Raw genomic sequence first — 13484 nt, forward strand, 5'->3', positions numbered from 1 at the left:
CCTACTAATTGACTGATAAAGGGAATATAGTTAAGACATACTAATGAGGCCTCTGAGATATCGTGTGGTACGGGGAATTGATTAACTCCTTCCTAAATCAGAAATCTTCTCCCCTTAGTTTGTTGGGTATTTAGTTTTCTGTACTTATTTGTTTAATCTCTGTATTCACCATAGAATATTTCCTTAAGAGAGGGACTACAACTGTGTTCCCACTCCTTGGCAGAGTATGTGGTAGATCCTCAACCAGTATTTTTTGAATGAATGATCCCTATAGTCTGAGCAATTGCTGCTCACCCCTTTGCACCATGCCCACCCTCCCCGCCAGCTCATTCAATTCTCTAGGGACTCTGTTTTGAAGTTAGGGGGGAAAAATCTCCATAATAAAAACTGGGTAAGCTCGCCTGTCTCCTGTTCTGTGAAATCCTGTCTGTCAAAGAACTCTCGGTGGGGAGGGGGGGAGGGGTAGTGTGTGTGTGTGTGTGTGTGTGTGTGTGTGTGTGTGTGTGTGTACTAAGTATATTATGTGGTACGCTGAGTTCTGGGCCATAATTTTTCCTCTTTCTATTTGGATAAAAGCCTAACACATATAGTGGACATATTTTTAGTGCTCAGTGGAACTTAATAATGGGCACATGCTTTTGTCAGGGCTAACTGTTTAAAGAAGGGTCTTGAATCTTCTGCAATAAGTAAAAGGAACATCATAAAAACTGCAATGGAGTTGGAATCTAAGGAGATTCATGCATCATGATTGATTTCATAATCTCTTGGTCCAAGAATGGTTTTCCAGCATAAAGAGCCTGTACATGTTTTGTTAGATTTCTATCATAAGTATTTCATTTTTTTTAAAAAAACAGCCATTGTAAGTGATAGTGGTTTATAAATTTTGGTTTCCAATTGGTCATTGCTTTTATATAGAAATACAGTTGAAAATTGGTTTTTGTGTGTTGATCTTACAACTTTGTTAAACTCACTTATGTGTTCCAAGAGGTTTTTATTTTTTATTTTTAGATTCCCTGGTATTTTTCTATATGGATAATCATAATGCCTGTGAATAAAGACAGCTTTATTTTATCTTTTCTGATCTATATGCCTTTATTCTACTTCCCCCCTTCCCCGACCCCAGCCCATATTGTACTAGACCTGTTAGTGTATTGTTTAACAGGAATGGAGAGACTAGACATTCTTTCTTTGTTCTGGAGTTAAGGGCAAAGCACTCAGTTTTTCATCATTAAATATATTAGGTGAAGGGTTTTTTGTAGATTCCTTTTGTCAACTTAAAGAGGCCACTTTTTCTCAAGTGCAGTGATATTTTTCCAAATTCTAAGACTGCTTGAGTTATGCCTTCAGTAAAGAGTGAACAAGAAAGCTCTATTCCTTAAGTTTTTAGCTTAAGACACATATTTTCCTTCTATTCATGTTATTCTGGAGATTCTCTATTTCTTTACGAAGTTGTGCGCTCTCCTGATGGAATCCTTCCTGTAGTAACCGGGCTTGTTCCTAAAAAGCACAAAAAGTGAATAAAGTATAGCATTAAGCAAATCTCTAACTTCTATCTATTTTCCACATTCATAGATTTTTTTTTGGTATTTAATTTTTTCTTGAACTTTTCTCCTTCATTAATTTTTATTATGCTTTCCCTTGGGCATCCTAGCCTTGTGATTACTTTTCCTGAGCCTCCTTCAGCTAGGAAAGATTTTTGGTTTATACCTTCTGATATATTGATAAACTTAGATCACAAGACTTTGATCTTTTATACCATTAATTCTGTATATCATTTGTGGGCCATCTTAATTATATGTTTGTTTTCAAGTTTTACCTATGCATTATAGACTTTTATACACACACACAGAGGCTCTTTTATATATACACATAAAACACATAAAAATTAAATTTCTCAAAATCAAATGAAGTGTCTGAATTTTAGATCAATGAATTTGATTTAAGCTTCACAGATTGGGGGGCAAAGGTAGCAAAATATAAATAAGGGAATCCAGGCTGGAAACTGTCCATACTGGATTTCTGCACGTCACTTACAGCACAGACTGGGAGTAGAGCAGAGAAACAGTCAGGAGTAGCAGACTGACACAGGTGTGAGAGTTAAGTGGTCTTTCTGCTCATAGGTTCTCTTAGAACTAAAGTTACACCACATGTGACAGAAAAACAGTCATTGTGGATTCCTCTGACTGGTGAAGGTGATTCAAATATCTTACCAAGCTCTGTGACCCTATAAAATTTATTCAATCTTTTCTGAACCCTTGTTTCTTCTCCTAAGTAATGGGACATAGCAGTTCTTGCTTTGTATAATGTAAAGCAAAAGATATAGATATGGCATTTTTTATAATGCCCAGCATATAAGAGCTACCGCTGATTAAAGCACATACTGGTAAACAACTAGATTGATATAAATTCAAATATAATTTTTAATAACCAGACATAGGAAGCACCAGGTCAGGCAAACAGATAGGGATTGAAAAGTAAAAGTGAGTAAGCAAGGTCCTTCTGGGCTTCATGGTCTAACAGCTACACAAAGAGATCTGGTAGAGAAAACAAAAAGAGAAACCTCAAGGTGATGCAATTCAGTACCTGAAGTTTAAGAGTGAGAGCTCTCTCTTGTTCTGCCATCACCTGGGCCCTCTCCTTCTCGATCTTCTCAGTCAGTTGTTTCACGTGTTCCTGATGACTCTTTTCTTTCTGCTCCATCATCTGCTGATTCTTTTTCTGCATTTCCTCCAACATTTTTTTTGCAGCCTCTGAAGTTTCAGCTTTAACACGTTGCTCTGTCAGGAGGAAAGGAAGAGGAAAGTTCATGTGGGTGACCACGTTGCTTTTTCTTCTTTGTACCCTTACCTGTCGCTGTTGCTACTAACTGCATATGCTGTGGTCAGAGCTTGCTTCAGCTAGTAAGAGGCATCTTTGCTCATTTGCTATTGTTTAAGGACCCCAGGTTCACCCAGCCAAATGATTTGAACTTTTAAAAGCTTTTGAGGCTATCTAGTCTCTTGCTCCTCACCTTCAATCTCCTTTTCCTTCTCTGTGAGAGTCTGGTCTGTCTGTAGAATTGTGTCAGTCACAGCCTCCATGGACGCCAAGTATGTCTGAAGAATTTCTTCACTCTAAGACCCAGAGAAAATGGAGCTAGTAATAGGAAATAGTTATTCCTGTTTGCCTACCATCTTTTCCTCTGGGAATTGCTTCTCTTGGCCCTGTTGTGTCTGGGGGTCAAGATGCCCTGTCACAGGGTGAGCACATGCTCCAGCTTGGCCAACGAAGGTGCTCTACAAAGCAGAATCCTTTATAAGAGATTGATAAATATGGATGGAGAGTCTCTGTTTTTTGAGTGAGGGCTCTAATTTTGGGGCTGTTGGTGCTGCGGTCCCACATGGGGTGAGCTTGCTGGGGAATGAAGCCGTCATGGAGAAAGCAAATCCAAGGAAAGGAAGTGGAGGGAGAATGAAGGGAGGGAAGTGTGGGGTTAGGGGGAGCAACAGGCAGAGAGATAAATGTTGGTTACCTGTAGTCCCTTCCCAGGTTCCTGGTGGTACTTTTTCTTCAGCTCTCTCATCTTCTGGATAAAGAGATGATATCCTCCTGGTTTAGAATAAATCCCCTGTTTTATATCTTTTTCCAGAGGATCGAAGATATCCTTAAGTAAAGCTGAGCAACGATCTGATGATGCTTTCATATTCTGTTTAGAAAATTCATCTTGCTTTTTTTCTAGTTGGGCCTTTAATGTGAAAATAGGAAGTAAAAAGAATAGAAAGAAGATGTTAGCTTGACCTCAGAATTTTTGGAAAAGCTTCTCAAAAAATAAAGTCTGTGGCTCCTATATAAACTCACAGGACCACATCCTTCCTCCTGATCCTGTGTTCCTATTAAAGTCCCTTTCTCCTTGGAGGTAAAGTTTATGGCAGAGATCACTAGCTTTATGTTAGCATTTATGCTTCCCATCTGCTGATCATCGTGGGCCATAGCCTTTTTTACTGCAGCTGAGTTCTTGATCTGGGCCAAGGCCAGGACTGCGTTCTCCATGCAGGGCAGGTTCCCGCTGCTGATGGCATTGGCACAGGTCAGCACTAGGATCTCTAGTCCTACAAATATACCTTTAGAAATAAACTTCTGCTTTTCAAATTGGACCAATGATTGCATATGGAATAAGTGTGGCTCAATATGACCCTGCTCAAGAGAACTGAGACTACATATTTATTTGCTTTTGGCTGTAACATTAAATCAGTCTGATATCAGCAAGTATGTAATTTGACTAGGAGCTTTGACTGTTACCTATATGCATTTAATTAAATTATGAGAGAATATTAGTTTATGAATAAAAAAATGTTTCAAAACTTTGAGTCAATCAATAAAATTGGTTCTTATTATAATAATAACAATAGTGTTTTTTTAAATCATTTTACACTCTAGTAAGAATTCCTTCTCATTTTATTTTTTAGTAGTATTTCACTTTCTGAAACCTTAATCCATATAAACATAAGAAAAAAATTACCGCTAATTCCTTTTGGAATAAATGGTCCACGTCCTTGAAGGAACTCTTCATGAAGACTTCGATGGCCTCTTTCTCACTGTCCCTGTGCAGGTCCAGCAGCTCCTGGAGGGTTTCCGTGGGCAGCTGCAGCTTCTGGCCCATCTGCTGGTCGTAGTGGGCGATGGCCTTTTCCACCGCGGCGGAGTTCTCTATCTGGGCCAAGGCCAGGACTGCGTTCTCCATGCAGGGCAGATCCCCACTGCTGATGGCATTGACGTAGGTCAGTACCAGGTTCTCCAGTCCTACAAAAGAGAACAACTGATAATGTTTATTGTAGTTGGGGTGAGGAAGCACTCTATTCTGTGTAAATCTGATGATTTACCACTCGTTTGCCTCACAGTATCAGTGTCCTCATCATCACCTGGAAGCTTGCTAGAAATGCTGACTCTTAGCCTCGGCTCCAGATCAACTGAATTAGACCCTCCTCTGGGAAGATCCTTGGGTAATATGAATACATATCTAAGAGTGAGAACCTCTGTTTTGGATACCATAGTCCTGTGCTTGTTGACAGGAAATGTACGTCTCTCATTTATGTCTCTATCATCAGTTGTGGTCCATGGTAAACAATTGGAAAATTATTATTTGAGAAACAATTAAAAAGGAGTCCTTCATGTTATTTACTCTAACAGAACACTGTCCAAGAGAGCTTTCTGTGATGATGGGCGTGTTCTACACCTGCTATCTGGTAGTGTAACCACTAGCCCTTTGTAGATATGAGCCCTTGAAATATAGCTGAGTAATCAGAACTTTTAATTTTCTTTAATTTTAATTAGTCTATATTTAAATTTAGATAACCCCACTTGTCCCGTAGCTACCTTAGTGGACAGTACAGGTCCATTTTACTAGGGCAATTTTAAGCAATAGCTATTTTCACTTTGTCCTTCCTTTCTTTTCTCACCCAAGAAATTTGACTAATAAAATCTGTTAGAGCCCTAGCTGGTGTGGCTCAGTGGATTGAATACCAGCCTGCAAACCAAAGGGTTGCTGGTTCAATTCCCAGTGTAGGGCACATGCCTGGGTTGCAGGCCAGGTCCCCAGCAGGGCGGTGCAAGAGGCAACCACACATTAATGTCTCTCTCCCTCTCTTTCTTCTTCCCTTCCCCTCTCTAAAAATAAATAAATCCTAAAAAAAAAAAGAAATAAAACATTTAAAAAAATCTATTAGAAATGTTGTGTCATCTAGAAATGGACCGCAGATATAGTAGTAGATTCTCATTTTTCAAAGCTGACACTAGGTGGGTATTATTTCACCTTCCTGTAGTCCTAATAGTGAGAGTAAAGACTGGGAAGAGGACTCACGAGGTCCATTGACATTGATGCCTCCTGGGAGCGTTTTAACTTTGGAACTGTTGAAAATGTAGGAGCAGAAGACTTTAGCTTGTTGTACAAATTCGGAGTCCAGCTCATCATCATGCAGGGTCTCAAGCTGGCCTAGCTTCTTCCGGTGAGTGGGCCGGTCAAAGACAAAACATTTCTTTTTTGGGAAGAACTTCCGGATACAGAGTCGGGGAAGATTAAAATCTTTATCTTTTTGACTGGTACCTGGAAAAAGACAAAAAAGTACTTAATACAGGGGCTTGGAAACTTTTTCTGTAAAGGACCAAACTAAATATATTAGGTTTTGAAAGTCAGATGGTCTCTCTTCCAAATATTTAATTCTGCTATTAGAGCATGAAAGCAGCCAGACAATCTACAAATGATTAGGCATAGCATCATTCCAATAAAACTTATGTATGAGACAGCTGGCAGGCTGTATTGTCAATCATTTGCCAGTAACCATAGTTTGCCAACCACTGGACTAGTGCACTGTTTATGCTTTAATCTATTTTCTTTTTTTAAGGTATATTTTGTTGATTATGCTATTACACTTCTCCCCGTTTTTTTCTCTCTTTATCCCCTTCTGCCGTACATATCCTCCCAGAATTCTCCCCTGCCTTAGTTCATGTCCATGGGTCATACATATAAGTTCTTTGGCTTCTCCATTTCCTATGCTAATTCCTAAGTTCCCCCTGTTTATTCTGTGCCTACCAATTAATGCTTCTTATTCCCTGTACCATTTTCCCCCATACTCCCCCACCCACTGATAACCCTCCATGTGACCTCCATTTCTGTGATACTGTTCCTGTTCTAATTGTTTGCTTAGTTTGTTTTTGTTTTTATTTTTAGGTTCAGTTGTTGATAGTTGTGAGTTTGTTGTCATTTTACTGTTCATAGTTTCGATCTTCTTTGTCTTAGGTATATCCCTTTAACATTTCATATAATAAGGGCTTGATGATGATGAACTCTTTTAACTCTACCTTCTCTGGGAAGCACTTTATCTGCCCTTTCATTCTAAATGATAACTTTGCTGGATAGAGTAATCTTGAAAGTAGGTCCTTCCTTTTCATGACTTTGAATATTTCTTTCCAGTCCCTTTTTTCCTATAATGTTTCTTTTGCGAAATCAGCTGATAGCCTTATGGGAACTCCTTTGTAGGTAACTGTCTCCTTTTCTCTTGCTGCTTTTAAGATTGTCTCCTATCTTTAATCTTGGGTAATATAATCATGATGAGCTTTGGTTTCTCCTTGATACAATTTCTCCTTGGATACAATTTCTTTTGGACTCTCTGAGCTTCCTCGACTTGCATGTCTATTTCCTTTGCCAGACTGGGGAACTTTTCCTTCATTATTTTTTCAAATAAGTTTTCAATTTCTAGCTCTTCTCTTCTCCTTCTGGCACCCCTATGATTCGGATGTTGGAATGTTTAAAGTTGTCCCTGAGGTTCCTAAGCCTGTCTTGATTTTTTGGAATTCTTGTTTCTTCATTCTGGTCCAGTTGAATGTTTATTTCTTCCCTTTGTTTGAAATTGTTGATTTGAGTTCTGGTTTCCTTCCCTTCACTCTTGGTTCCTTGTATATTTTGCTTTATTTTACTTTGTATAGCCTTCAGTTCTTCCTTTATTTTGTGACTGTACTCAATCACTTCTGTGAGCATTCTTACTACCAGTGTTTTGAACTCTGCATCTTATAGGTTGGCTATCTCCTCATCACTTAGTTTTTTTTCTGGAGTTTTGATCTGTTCTTTCATTTGGGCCATATTTCTTTGTCTTGGCAGACCTGTTACATTGTAAGGAGTGGAGCCTTAGGTATTCATCAGGACAGGGAAACTCACTTCTCTGTGTTGGAGCACTGTCTGTGGGGGAGGCATTAGAGAAGGAACAATGCTGCTTGCTTGTCTCTCGCCCATATTCAGTCACTTCCCTCGTTTCCCACAAATGGATTGTGCCCTTTCAGGTGTTGACTCCTGGGTAGGTGGGCTTGTATACATTCTAGGATTCTGGGGGCCCGTCAAATGGAGTCTCCTGTGAGACTGGCAGTTTTTCCCACCAGAGCAACAGCCATAGATTTTTACAGCCAGAGGTTTTGAGGCTTTAGTTTCCGGCCCTGGAATCCTGGGTTGCTCAGTCTGTCTCATTCCCCAGTTGTTCCTTCTGGATGATCTGTACACGTTTGTGTGATATCCCAGTCAGCCAGCCACCGCCTTGCCCTCTGTGGTCTGCCAGATGTCACCTTATCACGTGTCCTCACCACCCTGGCTTCCTGTCTCCACCCCCACCACCAGTCTGGATGAATGTTTCTTTAACGCCTTGGTTGTTGGACTTCCATATAATTTGATTTTCTGGCAGTTCTGATTGTTTTTTTAAAATTGGTGTTATCCTTCTTTTGGTTGTGTGAGGAAGTGAAGCATATCTACCTACACCTCCATCTTGGCCAGAGGCCTAAACTATTTTCTTTAAATAAATGCCCATTCTACTTAGTATTCATTGGCTAATTACAGCATCACAAGCTCTAAGCAGGGAAATAAAATTAACCTGATCACAGCACAGGGAGAGCTGAAAGAAAAAGAAACTTGTTCTTAGAACAGGGGAGAAGACAATTCAGAGTCAAATCTACTAATCCAGATATTAAACAAGCAAGCATTAATTTTTAGTAAAAGCTAGCTGAGAAATAGAAACTAAATGCAATAAAACATTTTTTAAAAGCAATAGTTTCTAATGTCTTGTCATTCCCAATTACCAATTCTAAGTTCCGTTTACCTTTCTTAAGTTTGAGCGAATTCTCCATGTACTCATCTGCTGAGATGGCTTGTCCATCTGCTTCTAAGTCTAGGGAAAAATCCCTCAGTGTCCACACAAAATCTGGAAAGAAGCTTACAAAGTTAGTAGAATCCTCAACTTCATTTGCATCCCGTGAAGATTTCGCCCTTATTTTATCTGTCAGCTCAGTCACATAGCTGAGTAAAAAACTAAGGAAAACTGGTGTAAAAGAACCATGCCCCTCATCCCATCCCATATTTGTCCCATATATTCAAAACCTTTGTTTCTAACCTAAGTGTCAATTCTTCAGTAGGCACATAGAATCTTTCTTATGCCCTTGAATTATTTTTTATACTTTCTCTTTCTGTGCTTGAGTCACCAGAATTCACATTCAGGTAGCTTGTTTTTTAACAGGTCTCCCTCTGAATTCGATGCTTTCCTTGACTACAGAAAGGATACTGCAGTTGGTCCATAGCCTGCTGGTTTATGGTCCCCATGCTGTTGTACACAAAGGTGCTGCTTAGCAGTATTGCCAGGGCAAAGATCCAGGAGTCATTCTGGTTGTCACCCTAGAAATCAGAACACAGTTGGGCCAGGATTATGTTTCATTCTCATGGTACTTTCCAGATCAGCAGTATAAAAGGATGCTCATTTAATGAGTGTTTTGTTTTATTTTTTTTTAGATTAATGACCTATAAGAGGAAACCAAATCCAAGCAAAAATGGTTGTTAATAGCACTCGAACTTTGAATAGTTTTCTCATTACTGTTTTTGGTTTACACTAATTTCCACGAGGTCCTCTTATGAACATTAGCAGATAATTACAAAACAAATAGTCAAGGTTGGTAGGTGTTCTAGGCCTTAAATATAATTTTTATTGAATTTTCTCCATTTTACAGCAAAATTGACATGTAACAGCAATAATACTTATAGCTATTTTATCAAGCAATTATTATGTACCTAACGCTTTCCATTCTTATTAAATATTCAAATATTCAAAACAATATTATGAGACAAAAATAGATTGTTTACATCTGTTTTATAGATGAGAAATCTGAGGTTAGAAAAGGTGAAATAATTTGTTAAGACCACTGTGTTAATGACAAAGTTTAAGTTTAAACCACAGTATAGAACTTCCGAACATAAATCTTTACTAAAGCTCTCTGCAGGGTAAGACTCATGGCATTGAGTTTTTAATACTATCTTTATGCATCTGGGTCAGTTGGCTTAGCTTATAGCCTGTTGTTAATAACTAGACCACTATCTATTGACCACTATATGCTGCTTCTAGGATTCTGCCTTATACATATTCTTCTGACCCCTGATTGCAAACTTGGTCTTGTAGAACATAAACAGAAATGAAAAAAAACCCATATTTTGGCTCAGTGCAAACTCTTACCTGAATAAAAGTTAAATAGTGTAGAGAACAACCAAAGATGAGGGGCTTGTCCTCAAACTGAATCTTTAATACTTACCTTCTCTACATCTCCCAGGCCCTCAGTGTCAAGCAGAACTAAGGTGTGGTTTGGCTTTTCAGGATGAGGCACACACCACATCCAGATTCCCTTGGTGTGAGACTGCACCGTGGAGCCCAGAGAAAAGCCTGCAAGTGGGAGAAGAGATAGGAGGGAGTGGAGTTTTAATAACAGATGTGTCTGGAAATTGAGATAAAAGTTAACATATTGAAGGTAAAGAGAGAGAACCAAAACCACAACCAGTATGTATCTTAATCTTACTTATAATTAGAGAAATAGGGAAATTTGAATTTCCAGTAAATGAAAACATTCAACACTTTTTATGATTAAAAGAAAACAAACCCAGGACTAGAAGGAAACTAACTCAATGTAATGAAGGACATGTGTGAAAAATGTTCAGCCAACATCACACTCAATGGTGAAATACAGAAAGCTTTCCTTCTATAAAAATTAACCAAAGTAGTTCAAAGATCTACAAATAAGAGCTAAAACTATAAAACTCCTAGAAGAAAACATAGCAGAAAAACTTCATGGTATTGGATTTGCCAATGATTTCTTGGACATGACACCAAAAGTATAAACAACAAAAAAAAGTAGGTAAGTTGGACTTCAAAATTAAAACTTTTGTGGATCAACAGAGTTTAATAGGTATCCTATAGAATGAAGAAAAATATTTCTTAGTCATGAATCTGTTAAGGAATTGATAAGAGAATATATAAAGAAGTCCTACCATGCAACCCTAGAAAACAAACAACCCAATTAAAAAAATGAGCAAAGGACTTGAATAGAGATTCCTCAAAGGAAAATATATAAATAACCAATACACACTTAAAAAGTTGATTAACATCACTAGTCATTAGGGAAATACAAATCAAAACCACAATGAGATACTATTTCACATCCATTAGAATGGCCCTATCAAAACACAAAGTAATGTATTGGTGAGAATGTGGAGAAATTAGAATTCTGTGCATTTCTGGGAGAAGTGTAAAATGCCTTAGTTGCCATGGAAAATGATATGGTGATTTCTTAAAATATTATAGCATATGACTTGTAGGAAAGGAATAAGAATTTATGCTTTTAAAAGGAGAAATTAAGACAAAGTGGGAAGAGACAGTGAGTTGACTCTTTCAGATCAGAATAAGGATAAGAGCGTAACTGTAGAATGAATAAGATCGGGCGCGTTCAGGGTGGTATGGCCGTAGACCATAACTATAGATTGAAAGCTAACTTTCAGTATTCCTTCCCATCTCCAACTTTCTCTCCTTGCAACACCATACTCAATGCTGGGAGTGTGGGTGGACAGAAGGGATCTGCCAGAGCTTTGCTGGTGTCCCTCACCTTTTTTCTTTCCAGCCAGCTTGTTCATCAGGTAGGATTTGCCAGTGCGGTAGAGACCCACAATGGCTACCACGACAAGAGGCTGGTTAATGGCAGACAGGATCTTCAAAGCCTCTGGATTAACCACTAGTTGCTCCTTAGTGTTCTCAATGAGGCACACTGGGTCTGGCATGTGGGTATTTGAGGCCATGTCCAATATGTCACCTTATCTGCAAGCAAGAAGATGGGATGCATTAGGATTTCCAGTCTAAGTAGATCAAGAACTTTCAGCAGGTCATTTTGCATTCAGACAGCGGAGTCATAGAATTCCCCAACATGGTCAAAAGTTTTATGTGAACAGTGGGATAGATGAGGGGAAGATCGGTATTATTTTAGAAAGTTACAGAAGTGTAATCAAAGTAGTCCACTGACAAATATTGATATGATAGTGATATCAACATTTAACCACTTTCATGAACAAAATCTTTAATTTTGTATGGAAAACTTTCTTTTTGGATTTTCATTAAAGTTTTTAAACTGGACATTAAATGTAAAGTAGAATAAGGTGTAGAGGGTATTTTATATCTTGGCTATAAGTAAGACATTTAATATTGATATATTTATTAATCAATTCTATTATGAATAAAGATGTGAATAAATGTTTCATCATTTGATGTCTATCCTTTGGATAATTTTCACAGATTTTAAATTTTTTTCTATTTATTTTTCTGAAATGAGTGTTCATATAACTTTTTGCATTGTTATTCAGGAAGTGGAAACAGTATGACTTATGTTTGCACATTTTAAAAAAAATGTATGACCATATGAAACACAGGACTAGAGACCTGCCCAAAGCCTTGGTATGGGCTTGTGAAAGCAAGAGGTCTTGATAGTTCAACATCATTAGCTTCACAAAAAATTAGCCTCCAACTAAGTAGACAACTGTGAATGCTCAATGTTGCAGCACTACAAATACTGAATGTTGCTAAAAAACGATGTGTGTGTGTGTGTGTGTGTGTGTGTGTGTGTGTGTGTGTGTGTGTAAGGGAACAAAAGACTGAAATATAGATTAAAAGATCAGGAGGCAGATCAAGAGAGCTGGAGAAGAGGTTGTTCAAGGAAAATATACTTTCAGCCATACACTTCTGGGTGTCCTGTTTTGGTGTTTTCTCATTTGGTACAAGAGAAGGAGAAACAGGAAGAGGAGAGGAGGGGGAAAGGGAGGGGGAGATGGATGGTGAGAGAAAGAGGGAGGAAAAGCTGAAAGGAGAGAGACAGCTGTCCAACAAGTAGGTGATGGTTGAAGCTCAGCCAAGCCAAGGAATTCAGAAGCAGAATTTCCAGAAAGCAAGAACAAAATTGCTTGAGAGCACAGAGGGTCAGGCAAACAAAACATTGGCTTTAGTGATGATCACAGTAGTCTTTTAAAGAGAAAACTTTTTAGTAAAGTAGTGGGAGCAAGTTCTACTTGCAAGGGGTAAAAAGGGAATTGGCACAAAGGAATTGATCTAATGAACTTGAGGTATTTTTATTTTATTTTATTTTAAAAATATTTTATGTTTCAGTTACAGTTGACATTCAATATTATATTAGTTTCAGGTATACAGTATAGTGTTTAGAAATTTATATAACTTAAGAAGTGATCCCCTCAATAGGTTGAGAACCCACCAGCATTCATAATTATTACAGTATTATTGACTAAGTTCCCTATGCTTTACTTTACCTCCTTGTGACTTATAACTGCCAAATTTGTACTTCTTAATTCTTTCTCCTTTTTCGCCCAGCCCCCTCCCTTCCTTCCATCTAGTAACCAGAACCTGGGTTACTTCTAAGAGGAGCAATCTACTTTTAAACAAAGCTCATGTGTATGATTAAGTATGGTGTTTTTGTGAATCTTCATCTTTCACTCTGGGTTTTAGGGTTTTCTTTTTTCTCCCTTATCAGTGTCAGGTGGCTGTTTTACACGGCATCTTATTTACTATTCTTTCTTTCTCATGAAAATAACATATCTGCAGCCCTTTCAGTGTCTTAGTTGCAGTCAGATCAGAATTGAGCAGTTCCATCAAAGACAATGGTAA

At 38.2% G+C, this 13484-nt stretch overlaps 1 protein-coding gene across 1 annotated transcript; it reads right to left on the bottom strand.

The window, feature by feature from the left end:
• Positions 1-1187: 1187 nt before the first annotated feature.
• Positions 1188-11629, bottom strand: LOC129085679 (guanylate-binding protein 1-like). Its single transcript, XM_054592094.1, has 10 exons — positions 11428-11629; positions 10087-10214; positions 9072-9181; positions 8613-8809; positions 5837-6079; positions 4499-4779; positions 3512-3724; positions 3011-3113; positions 2584-2777; positions 1188-1497 (listed from the first exon to the last, which is right to left on the bottom strand). The coding sequence occupies exons 1-10, from the start codon at positions 11615-11617 to the stop codon at positions 1384-1386; spliced, it is 1773 nt and encodes a 590-aa protein (XP_054448069.1). The 5' UTR covers positions 11618-11629; the 3' UTR covers positions 1188-1383.
• Positions 11630-13484: the final 1855 nt, after the last annotated feature.

Source organism: Pteronotus mesoamericanus, unplaced genomic scaffold (assembly GCF_021234165.1).
Source record: "Pteronotus mesoamericanus isolate MK-2021 breed Mesoamerican mustached bat unplaced genomic scaffold, CSHL_Meso_final scaffold_31, whole genome shotgun sequence".
In the NCBI taxonomy this organism is placed as follows: Eukaryota; Metazoa; Chordata; class Mammalia; order Chiroptera; family Mormoopidae; genus Pteronotus; species Pteronotus mesoamericanus.